This window comes from Tachyglossus aculeatus, chromosome 1 (genome assembly GCF_015852505.1).
Source record: "Tachyglossus aculeatus isolate mTacAcu1 chromosome 1, mTacAcu1.pri, whole genome shotgun sequence".
NCBI classification, from domain to species: Eukaryota; Metazoa; Chordata; class Mammalia; order Monotremata; family Tachyglossidae; genus Tachyglossus; species Tachyglossus aculeatus.
The window spans coordinates 64,575,321-64,588,235 of record NC_052066.1 but is presented as its reverse complement, the minus strand read 5'-3'; the positions used below and the strand labels follow the sequence as shown (position 1 = coordinate 64,588,235).

The 12,915-nt window shown below is 46.3% G+C and overlaps 1 protein-coding gene across 1 annotated transcript in view; it reads right to left on the bottom strand.

Moving 5' to 3' along the window:
* The window catches only part of DGKG (diacylglycerol kinase gamma), a 459,919-nt gene that overhangs the window by 244,069 nt on the left and 202,935 nt on the right, over positions 1-12,915 (bottom strand). Inside the window, exon 15 of the mRNA XM_038750502.1 lies at positions 9,894-10,013. Coding sequence (XP_038606430.1) covers positions 9,894-10,013 — 120 coding nt within the window. The remainder of the gene's footprint in view (positions 1-9,893; positions 10,014-12,915) is intronic.

Here is a 12,915-nt window from a genome sequence, read left to right as displayed (position 1 = left end):
TCCCAAGGGCTTAGTTCAGTGCTCTGCACACAGTAAGCGCTCAATAAATATGATTGAATGAGTGAGTGAATGAAGAAAAGAGGGAGAGGTGGAAGAGAGGGAGAGGAAGAAATGAGGGAGAGGAGGGGGAAAAGGCGAGGAGAAGTAGGGAGAGGAGGGGAGGAAGAGGAGGAGGAAGGAGAAGAGGTGAAGGGACAATAGGAGGGAGAGGAGGAGGAGGAGGAAGGAGTAGAAGAGGTGGACTGCCCAGGAGTAAGCAAGGCGGAGAAACTGAGGATGTTTCCAGGATGAATGAGGGGCTTGTTGGGTGTGGGGTGGGGAGAAGAGTTAGTGACACGTATCCATCCTGCCAGGTCCTTGGGTTTCAGCAGACCCTTTAATTTGTTTTCCCACACCTCCAGTTAATAGCCAGCACTTCAAATCCTACTAAGTCCTCTCTTCTACTTTCATTCAATCACATTCATTTAATAATAATAATGACATTTATTAAGTGCTTACTATCTGCAAAGCACTGTTCTAAGCGCTGGAGGGGGGGATATAAGGTGATCAGGTTGTTCCACGGGGGGCTCACAGTCTTAATCCCCGTTTTACAGATGAGGTAACTGAGGCCCAGAGAAGTGAAGTGCCTTGCCCAAAGTCACATAGCTGACAATTGGCAGAGTTGGGATTCGAACCCATGACCTCTGACTCCAAAGCCCGTGCTCTTTCCACCGAGCCATGCTGCTTCTTACTATGTGCAGAGCACTGCTTCCCTTTCTAGCCCTCGAACGGAGGAATTGGAAATCAGGCAGGGATTTTCCACTGCTTCCTCACTAGCCCTTGTCCTAGCTATTTTCTTGCACTCTGACCCTTCTGCGTACAGCTGGGGTAAGAACCAGAAAGACGGTTCTGCGGCGAGAAAGTTGTGGGACCTCGGGCAAGTCACTTAACTTGGGCCCGATAATGCATCTGTAAAATGGGGATTAAGACTGTGAGCCCCACATGGGACACAGACTGTGTCCAACCTGATTAGCTGGTATAATAATAATAATAATAATGATGATGGCATTTATTAAGCACTTACATGTGCAAAGCACTGTTCTAAGCGCTGGGGGGGATACAAGGTGATCAGGTTGTCCCACAGGGGGCTCACAGTCAACCCCCATTTTACAGATGAGGTAACTGAGGCCCAGAGAAGTTAAGTGGCTTGCCCAAGGTCACACAGCTGACAACTGGCAGAGCCGGGATTTGAACCCACGACCACTGACTCCAAAGTCCATGCTCTTTCCACTGAGCCACGCTGCTTCTCAAGAAGCAGGTATCTATTCCTGCACTTAGTACAATGCCCAGCACGTAATAAGTGCTTAACAAATACCATAAAAAAGAGAGATGACTGGGGAGATTTCCATTCATTCATTCATTCAATCGTATTTATTGAGCGCTTACTGTGTGCAGAGCACTGTACTAAGCGCTTGGGAAGTCCAAGTTGGCAACATATAGAGATGGTCCCTACCCAACAATGGGCTCACAGTCTAGAAGGGGGAGACAGAGAACAAAACAAAACATATTAACAAAATAAAATAAATAGAATAAATATGTAGAAAGAAAACAAATGAATGGAGTAATAAATACATACAAACATATATACATATATACAGGTGATATACATATATACAGGTGACTGTGCCGATCATTTTGAGAAGCTTCTGACTAAAATGGTTGCTAGCTCTCCCTGTTGCTCCTTACGTGGAATACATGCTCTGGTGCCTGAAGGGAGCTCTTAGCTTTTAGCTTTCAGCATGCCTTATGCACCATGGATCATCCACAAGTACTCATTTATTTATTCATTCAATTGTATTTATTGAGCATTTAATGTGTGCAGAGCACTGTACTAAGTGCTTGGAAAGTGCAATTCGGCAACAGAGACAATCCCTACCCAACAACGGGCTCACAGCCTAGAAGAGGGAAACAGACAACAAAGCAAAACAAGGAGACAGGCTGCTTTTAGAGAAATCAATCAATCAATCAATCGTATTTATTGAGTGCTTACTGTGTGCAGAGCACTGTACTAAGCGCTTGGGAAGTACAAGTTGGCAACATATCGAGACAGTCCCTACCCAACAGTGGGCTCACAGTCTAAAAGGGGGAGACGGAGAACAAAACCAAACATACTAACAAAATAAAATAAATAGAATAGATATGTACAAGTAAAATAAATAAATAAATAGAGTGATAAATATGTACAAACATATATACATATATACAGGCGCTGTGGGGAAGGGAAGGAGGTAAGACGTGGGAGATGGAGGGGGGACGAGGGGGAGAGGAAGGAAGGGGCTCAGTCTAGGAAGGCCTCCTGGAGGAGGTGAGCTCTCAGTAGGGCCTTGAAGGGAGGAAGAGAGCTAGCTTGGCGGATGTTGGGAGGGAGGGCATTCCGGGCCGGGGGAGGACGTGGGCTGAGGGTCGATGGTGGGACAGGTGAGAACGAGGTACGGTGAAGAGATTAGCGGCGGAGGAGCGGAGGGTGCGGGCTGGGCTGGAGAAGAAGAGAAGGGAGGTGAGGTAGGAGGGGGCGAGGGGATGGACAGCCTTGAAGCTCAGGGTGAGGAGTTTCTGCCTGATGCGCAGATTGATTGGTAGCCACTGGAGATTTTTGAGGAGGGGAGTAATATGCCCAGAGCGTTTCTGGACAAAGATAATCCGGGCAGCAGCATGAAGTATGGATTGAAGTGGGGAGAGACACGAGGATGGGAGATCAGAGAGAAGGCTGATGCAGTAGTCCACACGGAATAGGATGAGAGCTTGAACGAGCAGGGTAGCGGTATGGATGGAGAGGAAAGGGTGGAGCTTGGCAATGTTGCGGAGCTGAGACTGGCAGGTTTTGGTGACGGCTTGGATGTGAGGGGTGAATGAGAGAGCCGAGTCGAGGATGACACCAAGGTTGCGGGCATGTGAGATGGGAAGGATGGTAGTGCCATCAACAGAGATGGGAAAGTCAGGGAGAGGGCAGGGTTTGGGAGGGAAGACAAGGAGTTCAGTCTTGGACATGTTGAGTTTTAGGTGGCGGGCGGACATCCAGATGGAGATGTCCTGAAGGCAGGAGATGCGAGCCTGGAGAGAGGGGGAGAGAGCAGGGGCAGAGATGTAGATCTGGGTGTCATCAGCGTAGAGATGATAGTTGAAGCTGTGGGAGCGAATGAGGTCACCAAGGGAGTGCGTGTAGATCGAGAACAGAAGGGGACCAAGCACTGAACCTTGGGGAACCCCCACAGTAAGGGGATGGGAGGGGGAGGAGGAGCCTGCAAAAGAGACTGAGAATGAACGACCGGAGAGATAAGAGGAGAACCAGGAGAGGACGGAGTCTGTGAAGCCAAGGTCAGATAGCGTGTTGAGGAGAAGAGGGTGGTCCACAGTGTCAAAGGCAGCTGAGAGGTCGAGGAGGATTAGGACAGAGTAGGAGCCGTTGGATTTGGCAAGCAGGAGGTCATTGGTGACCTTTGAGAGGGCAGTTTCCGTGGAATGTAGGGGATGGAAGCCAGACTGGAGGGGTCGAGGAGAGAGTTGGTGTTGAATGGGTTCGAATCCTGGATCCCCCACTTTCATTCATTCAATCGTATTTATTGAGCGCTTACTGTGTGCACAGCACTGTACTAGGCGCTTGGGAAGTACAAGTTGGCAACAGATAGAGACGGTCCCTACCCAACAACGGGCTCACAGTCTAGAAGGGGGAGACATTGTCAGCTGTGTACCTTTGGGCAAGTCACTTAACTTCTCTGTGCCTCAGTTCCCTCATCTGTAAAATGGGGATTAAGACTGTGAGCCCTACATAGGACAACCTGATCACCTTGTATCCCCCCCCCCAGCGCTTAGAACAGTGCTTTGCACATAGTAAGCGCTTAACAAATACCAGTATTATTATCAATGCCATCAAAATAGATAAATAGAATTACAAATACATATACATCATCAATAAAATAGAATAATAAATATGTAAGTGCTGTGGGGCGGAGAAGGGGGTAGAGCAGTGGGAGGGAGTCGGGGCAATGGGGAGGGGAGGAGGAGCAGAGGAAAAGGGGGAGCTCAGTCTGGGAGGGCCTGATTATGCCCTGGATCTCTCTACGGGTGGCCGTGTGACTCCCCCTCAGTACCTGTTCCCCCTACAGCAGCTACCAGGACCCTCCGCATCCTCTACCAGACAAGGCCGCTGCCTCCTCGGGATCCCACACTGCCCCTTCTCCACCTAGCCGAGAAACCTCCATCCTGCCCCACCTCCAGCGTGACTTAATGGATAGGGCATGTGCCTGGAAGTCAGAAGGTCCTGGCTTCTAATCCCAACTAAGGCCCTGAGTTCATTCATTCATTCAATCATTCAATCATTCAATCGTATTTATTGAGCGCTTACTGTGTGCAGAGCACTGTACTAAGCGCTTGGGAAGTACAAGTTGGCAAAATATAGAGATGGTCCCTACCCAACAGTGGGCTCACAGTCTAGAAGGGGGAGACAGAGAGCAAAACAAAACATATTAACTAATCCTGACTCTGCCACATGCCTCCTGTGTGATCTGGGGCAAGTCACTTCACTTCTCTGGGCCTCAGTTACCCCATCTGGAAAATGGGGATTAAGAGTGCAAGTCCCATGTGAGACAGGGACTGTGTCCAACCTGCTTAACTTGTGTCTCCCCCCGGCATTTAGACCAGTACTTGGCATACAGAAAGCGCTTTACAAGTGCTGCAGTTACTTTGAATATTAGTATTACCGCTCTCATTCATTCATTCATTCAATCATATTTATTGAGTGCTTACTGTGTGCAGAGCACTGTACTAAGAGCTTGGGAAGTCCAAGTTGGCAACATATAGAGACAGTCCCTACCCAACAGTGGGCTCACAGTCTGGAAGTCTCCCCTCCAGGGTTGCACCTGGAGAATTTCCAGTCCTCTACCAGTCTCGGCTATGGGAGGGAGAGTCAAGCAGAGGCCTGTCCATTCCCTTCCTAGCTTGGCCAGTGGCTAGCCAGTGGAAGGCAATCGGCTACAAGTCAGAACTCACCCACGCTGGGCAGCAGCGTCATGGGAAGGAGTAGAGTGTGGAGACTCGAGTTCACTGCATGGAAGGAGGCAATGGTCAACCGCTTCCGTATTTTGACCAAGAAAACTCTATGGATCCACTACCAGAACGACTGCAGATGGAGAGCGGGACGTTATGGGAGAGATGTGTCCGTGGTGTGTGTCGTTATGGGTCGGAAATGACCCAACGGTATAAGACGAGCAAGTATTATCCTAGCGGGACAGGGAAAAGTAGCTGCAGTTTGGTATCATTTCCTCAAAACCTCGGGAAAACTGTGGTGACTGCACTGTTCATCGTTTTTCATAAATCAATCATATTTAATGAGTGCTTACAGTGTGCAGAGCACCATATTAACTGCTTGGAACAGTATAACATTCCAGAGTTGGTAGGTTCTCTGCTTACCATGAGTTTCAGTCCAGATAAATAAATTATGACTATGTGCATAACATATTACACAATATGCACATAGTAAGCACTTAGCAAATACCATCATTATTATTATTATTGTTATTATTACTGTTTTCTTGGTGTTTTGTTTCCTTATGTGTCTGCGCATCAGGCAGAAACTCCTCCCCCTGGGCTTCAAGGCTGTCCATCACCTCGCCCCCTCCTACCTCACCTCCCTTCTCTCCTTCTACAGCCCACCCCGCACCCTCCGCTCCTCTGCCGCTAATCTCCTCAATTAATACGATTGATTGATTGTCACCAGTCCCCTCTTCCCCATTTTATTTTGGATTGCGAGCCCTCTAGGCACAGGGACCAAGTCTAATTCCCACCTCTGTATTCTTTTCCAGTGCTTAGTACAGTGCTCTGAACAGGTAAGCAGTTGGTAAATACCACTATTACTACTGCTGATAATTGTAATCAATTCAACCATATTTATTGAGTGCTTACTGTGGACAGAGCACTGTTCTAAGTGTTTGGGAGAGTACAATATAATCATAATAATAATGATGGTATTTGTTAAGTGCTTACTATGTGCCAAGCACTGTTCTAAGCGCTGAGGGGGATAAAAGATAATCAGGTTATCCCACGTGGGGCTCACAGTCTTAATCCCCATTTTACAGATGAGGGAACTGAGGCCCAGAGAAGTTAAGTGACTTGCCCAAAGTCACACAGCTAATTGGTGGAGCCGGGATTTGAACCCATGACCTCTGACTCCAAAGCCCGTGCTCTTTTCACTGAGCCACGTGGCTTCTCTATGGTATTTGTTAAGCACTTACTATGTGCCAAGCACTGTTCTAAGCGGTGGGGAGGTTATAAGGTGATCAGGTTGTCCCATGTGGGGTTCCCAGTCTTAATCCCCATTTTACGGATGAGAGAACTGAGGCCCAGAGAAGTGAAGTGACTTGCCCAAAGTCACACAGCTGACAAATGGCAGAGCCGGAATTAGAACCCATGACCTCTGACTCCCCAGACTGTGGTCTTTCCACTGAGCCATGCTGCTTCTTTACAATTTAATATGCCCACAATGAGCATATAGTCAATCAATCAATCAATCAATCGTATTTATTGAGCGCTCACTGTGTGCAGAGCACTGTACTAAGCGCTTGGGAAGTACAAGTTGGCAACATATAGAGACGGTCCCTACCCAACAGTGGGCTCACAGTCAGGCTAGAGCTGAAGGCAGATATTTATATAAATAAATAAATTACAGATATGTACGTAAGTGCTGTGGGACTGGGAGGGGGAATGAGGAAAGGGAGCGAGGCAGAGAGATGCAGAAGGGCACGGTAGAAAAGCCACCGGAAATTTAGGGAAGGCTTCTTGGAGGAGATGTGCCTTTAATAATATTTTGAAGAGGGGGAAGAATCATTGTCTGTCAGATATGAGGAGGGAGGGAGGATGGGGATGAGGGGTTGGTGGCGAGATAGACGGATTGAAGCGGAGTGAGAAGGTGAGCATTAGAGGAGCGAAGTGTGCGGACTTCCCAAGTGCTTAGTACAGTGCTCTGCACACAGTAAGCGCTCAATAAATACGATTGAATGAATGAATGAATATATGTTTGTATGTATTTATTACTCTATTTTATTTGTACATATTCTATTTATTTTATTTTGTTCATATGTTTTGTTTTGTTGTCTGTCTCCCCCTTCTAGACTGAGCCCACTGTTGGGTAGGGACCATCTCTAGATGTTGCCAACTTGGACTTACCAAGCGCTTAGTACAGTGCTCTGCACACAGTGAGCGCTCAATAAATACAATTGAATGAATGAATGAATGAATATATGTTTGTATGTATTTATTACTCTATTTTATTTGTACATATTCTATTTATTTTATTTTGTTCATATGTTTTGTTTTGTTGTCTGTCTCCCCCTTCAAGACTGAGCCCACTGTTGGGTAGGGAGCATCTCTAGATGTTGCCAACTTGGACTTCCCAAGCGCTTAGTACAGTGCTCTGCACACAGTAAGTGCTCAATAAACACGATTGTATGCATGAATGAATATATGTTTGTACAGATTTATTGCTCTATTTATTTATTTTATTTGTACATATTTATTCTATTTATTTTGTTAATATGTTTTGTTCTCTGTCTCCCCCCTCTAGACTGTGAGCCCACTGTTGGGTAGGGACTGTCTCTAGATGTTGCCAATTTGTACTTCCCAAGCGCTTAGTACAGTGCTCTGCACACAGTAAGCGCTCAATAAATACGATTGAATGAATGAATGAATAATAGGAAAGTAGTGAGGTAAGGTAGGAGGGGGCAAGGTGATGGCCTGCTTTAAAGCCAATGGTGAGGAGTTTTTGTTTGATATGGAAGGGGAAGGGCAACCACTGGAGTTTCTTGAAGAGTGGGGAAAGATGGACAGAACGTTTGGGAGAAAAATGATCCGGGCACTAGAGTGAAGTATGGACTGGAGTGGGGAGAGACAGGGGGCTGGGAGGTCAGCAAGGAGGCTGATACAATAATAACTGTGGTATCTGTTGAGTGCTTACTATGTGTCAAGCACTGTTCTACATGTGGGGTAGATAGAAGAGGCCTCCCCAGACTAAGCACCACTTTTCCTCATCTCCCACTCCCTCCCTTGGAGAAGCAGCGTGGCTCAGTGGAAAGAGCCCGGGCTTTGGAGTCAGAGGCCATGGGTTCAAATCCCGGCTCCGCCAATTGTCAGCTGTGTGACTTTGGGCAAGTCACTTAACTTCTCTGGGCCTCAGTTCCCTCATCTGTAAAATGGGGATTAAGACTGTGAGCCCCCCGTGGGACAACCTGATCACCTTGTAACCTCTCCAGCGCTTAGAACAGTGCCTTGCACATAGTAAGCGCTTAATAAATGCCATTACTATTATTATTCTGCCTCACCTTGACTTGCTCCCTTTGTTCTTCCCCCCTTTCCCCGCCCCACAGCACGTGTGTATATATGTGTAATTTTAGTTATTTATATTGACGTCTGTTTATCTGTATTGACATCTGTCTCCCCCCCTCGCTAGACCGTGACCTCACTGTGGGCAGGGATTGTCCCTCTTTATTGCTGTATTGTACTTTCCCAAGTGCTCAGTACAGTGCTCTGCACACAGTAAGCGCTCCATAAACACGCTCGAATGAACAAATGAATGAACAAAAGACAATCAAAGTACGAGGGAGACTAGATATTGAATCCCCACGTTGCAGATGAAGGAACTGAGCCCCACAGCAGGTAAGTGGCAGAGCGGGGATTAGAACCCAGGTCTTCTGACTCTCATTCATTAATTCAATCATATTTATTGAGCGCCTACTGTGTGCAGAGCACTGTACTAAGCGCTTGGAAAGTCCAAGTTGGCAACATATAGAGACGGTCCCTACCCAACAGTGGGCTCACAGTCTAGAAGGGAGAGACAGACAACAAAACAAAACATATAAACCAAATAAAATAAATAGAATAAATATGTACAAGTAAAATAGAGTAATAAATAATAATAATATTATAATAATATTATACTATTATTATTTATTATTATTATTATATTATTATTATTATGCACACAGTAAGCGCTCAATAAATACCCCCCATCTTACCTCCTTCCCTTCCCCACAGCACCTGCATATATGTGTATATGTTTGTACATATTTATTACTCTATTCATTTATTTATTTATTTTACTTGTATATAGCTATTCTATTTATTTTATTTTGTTAGTATGTTTGGTTTTGTTCTCTGTCTCCCCCTTTTAGACTGTGAGCCCACTGTTGGGTAGGGACTGTCTCTATATGTTGCCAACTTGTACATCCCAAGTGCTTAGTACAGTGCTCTGCACACAGTAAGCGCTCAATAAATACGATTGATGATAATAATAATGGCATTTATTAAGCGCTTACTATGTGCAAAGCACTGTTCTAAGTGCTGGGGGGATACAAGGTGATCAGGTTGTCCCACATGGGGCTCACAGTCTTCATCCAAATTTTACAGATGAGGTAACTGCGGCACAGAGAAGTGAAGTGACTTGCCTAAAGTCACACAGCTGACAATTGGCAGAGTCAGGATTTGAACCCCTGACCTCTGACTCCAGAGCCCGGGCTCTTTCCACTGAGCCACGCTGCTTCCCTAAAATCTGTACAAACACCTATACATATATACAGGTGCTGTGGGGAGGGGAAGGAGGTAAGGCGGGGGGATGGGGAGGAGGAGGACGGGTGAGGAAGGAGGGGGCTCAGTCTGGGAAAGCCTCCTGGAGGAGGTGAGCTCTCAGGCCCTTGGGCCCGTGTTGTTTCCCGCAGGCCACGCTGCTTTGTGCATGACTCTTCTTCGGCCAGCCATGTAGCGACACCACGGTGCCGGAGCCACATCATCAATCATCATCATCAATCGTATTTATTGAGCGCTTACTATGTGCAGAGCACTGTCCTAAGCGCTTGATACATACAACATACCTGCAGTCCATGCCCATCCACAGTGGTGGTATTGAATTTGAAGGCCTGGCAGCAGGGGTCATCCGGACTGGTACTGGCTGGCGAGTCACTGTCAGATTTCCGAGTGTGAGACTGTCTGTCCTGGGAGAAAGGAAACACCAGGATTCCGTTCAAACCAACACGGTCCAAGATGATGCAGACAGAACTAAGCTTGTACTTCCCAAGTGCTTAGTACAGTGCTCTGCACACAGTAAGCGCTCAATAAATACCCCCCCATCTTACCTCCTTCCCTTCCCCACAGCACCTGTATATATGTATAGATGTTTGTACATATTTATTACTCTATTTATATATTTATTTATTTATTTATTTTACTTGTACATACCTATTCGATTTATTTTATTTTGTTAGTATGTTTGGTTTTGTTCTCTGTCTCCCCCTTTGAGACTGTGAGCCCGCTGTTGGGTAGGGACTGTCTCTATATGTTGCCAACTTGGACTTCCCAAGTGCTTAGTACAGTGCTCTGCACACAGTAAGTGCTCAATAAATACCCCCCCCCCAATCTTACCTCCTTCCCTTCCCCACAGCACCTGTATATATGTATGGAAGTTTGTACATATTTATTACTCTATTTATTTATTTTACTTGTACATATCTATTCTATTTATTTTATTTTGTTAGTATGTTTGGTTTTGTTCTCTGTCTCCCACTTTGAGACTGTGAGCCCACTGTTGGGTAGGGACTGTCTCTATATGTTGCCAACTTAGACTTCCCAAGCGCTTAGTACAGTGCTCTGCACACAGTAAGTGCTCAATAAATACCCCCCCAATCTTACCTCCTTCCCTTCCCCACAGCACCTGTATATATGTATAGATGTTTGTACATATTTATTACTCTATTTATTTATTTTACTTGTACATATCTATTCTATTTATTTTATTTTGTTAGTATGTTTGGTTTTGTTCTCTGTCTCCCCCTTTGAGACTGTGAGCCCACTGTTGGTTAGGGACTGTCTCTATATGTTGCCAACTTGGACTTTCCAAGCGCTTAGTACAGTGCTCTGCACACAGTAAGCGCTCAATAAATACGATTGATGATGATGATGAATAAATACAATTGATTGATAACTAAGGGCAGGGGGAGAGCTTTCTTTGACGGGGCTTTTCTGCCACGTAATAATAATAACAATGTTAATAATAATTGCGGCGTTTTTAAGTTCTTACTATGTGCCAAGCACTGTTCTAAGCACTGGGATAGATATAAGGTAATAACAATAATAATTGTGGTATTTGTTAGGGAAGCAGCATGGCTCAGTGGAAAGAGCCCGGGCTTTGGAGTCAGAGTTCATGGGTTCAAATCCCGGCTCCGCCAATTGTCAGCTGTGTGCCTTTGGGCAAGTCACTTCACTTCTCTATGCCTCAGTGGCCTCATCTGTAAAATGGGGATTGACACTGTGAGGCCCCCGTGGGACAACCTGATCACCTTGGAACCTCCCCAGCGCTTAGAACAGTGCTTTGCATGTAGTAAGTGCTTAATAAATGCCATTATTATTATTATTATTATTTGTTAAGTGCTTACTGTACTAAGCGCTGGGATGAATACAAGCACTGTTCTAAGCACTGGGATAGATACAAGGTAATAATAATAATTGTGGTATTTGTTAAGTGCTTACTGTACTAAGTGCTGGGATGGATACAAGCAAATCGGGTCGGACCCAGTCCCTGTCCCACATGGGGCTCATGGTCTTGACCCCCATTTTACAGATGAGGGAACTGAGGCACAGAGAAGTGAAGTGACTTGCCCAAGGTCACACAGCAGACGTGTGGCTGAGCTGGGATTAGAATTTACATCCTCCAACTCCCAGACCCAGGCTGAGAAGCAGGCTGAGAAGCAGCGTGGCTCAGTGGAAAGAGCCCAGGCTTTGGAGTCAGAGGTCATGGGTTCAAATCCTGATTCCACCAACTGTCAGCTGAGTGACTTTGGGCAAGTCACTTCACTTCTCTGTGCCTCAGTTCCCTCATCTGTAAAATGGGGATTAAAACTGTGAGCCCCCATGGGACAACCTGATCACATTGTAACCTCCCCAGCGCTTAGAACAGTGCTTTGCACCTAGTAAGCGCTTAACAAACACCATCATTATTATTATTATTATTACAAGCAAATCGGGTCGGACCCAGTCCCTGTCCCACATGGGGCTCACGGTCTTGACCCCCATTTTACAGATGAGGGAACTGAGGCACAGAGAAGTGAAGGGACTTGCCCAAGGTCACACAGCAGACGTGTGGCTGAGCCGGGATTACAACTGACATTCTCTGAGCCATAGGCTCTTTCCACTAGGCCACTCTGCTTCTCCTGAGTCCTCTGATTTCTGCATAGGATTCTCGGAGTTGCCCTGATCCTCGCTTTCTCCTCTTTCCAGACACTGGCTGTGGGGGTTCGAGGGGAAGGAGGGATTTTCTGAGGTGGCTAGCATCACGGACCCCGGCCGGGTCTACTTTCTCTGACATCTTTAAGACCCGGAGCCCCATGTGGGACGGGGACTGTGTCCAACCTGATTAACCTGTACCCACCCCCTCATTCCGTATAGTGCCTGACACATAATAATAATGATGGCATTTGTTAAGCGCTTACTATGTGCAGAGCACTGTTCTAAGCGCTGGGAGGGATACGAGGTGATCAAGTTGTCCCACATGGGGCTCACAGTCTTAATCCCCATTTTACAGATGAGGGAACTGAGGCTCAGAGAAGTTAAGTGACTTGCCCAAGGTCACACAGCAGACACGTGGTGGAGCCAGGATTCGAACTCATGGTCTCTGACTCCAAAGCCTGTGTTCTTTCCACTGAGCCACGCTGTAACAAATACCATCATTATCATCACTATTATTATTATCATTACTAAGAAATCAGGTTGACTGTCGGGAGGGGAGTTCCTGTCCAACACTCTCCTAACTCCGAAAAATGTTTCATTTAGAGGCAGATGCCGGTACCCGTCTCCCAATATGGGCACCGTTCCCCTGGGAATGATTCTCCCAGAAACTCAGAG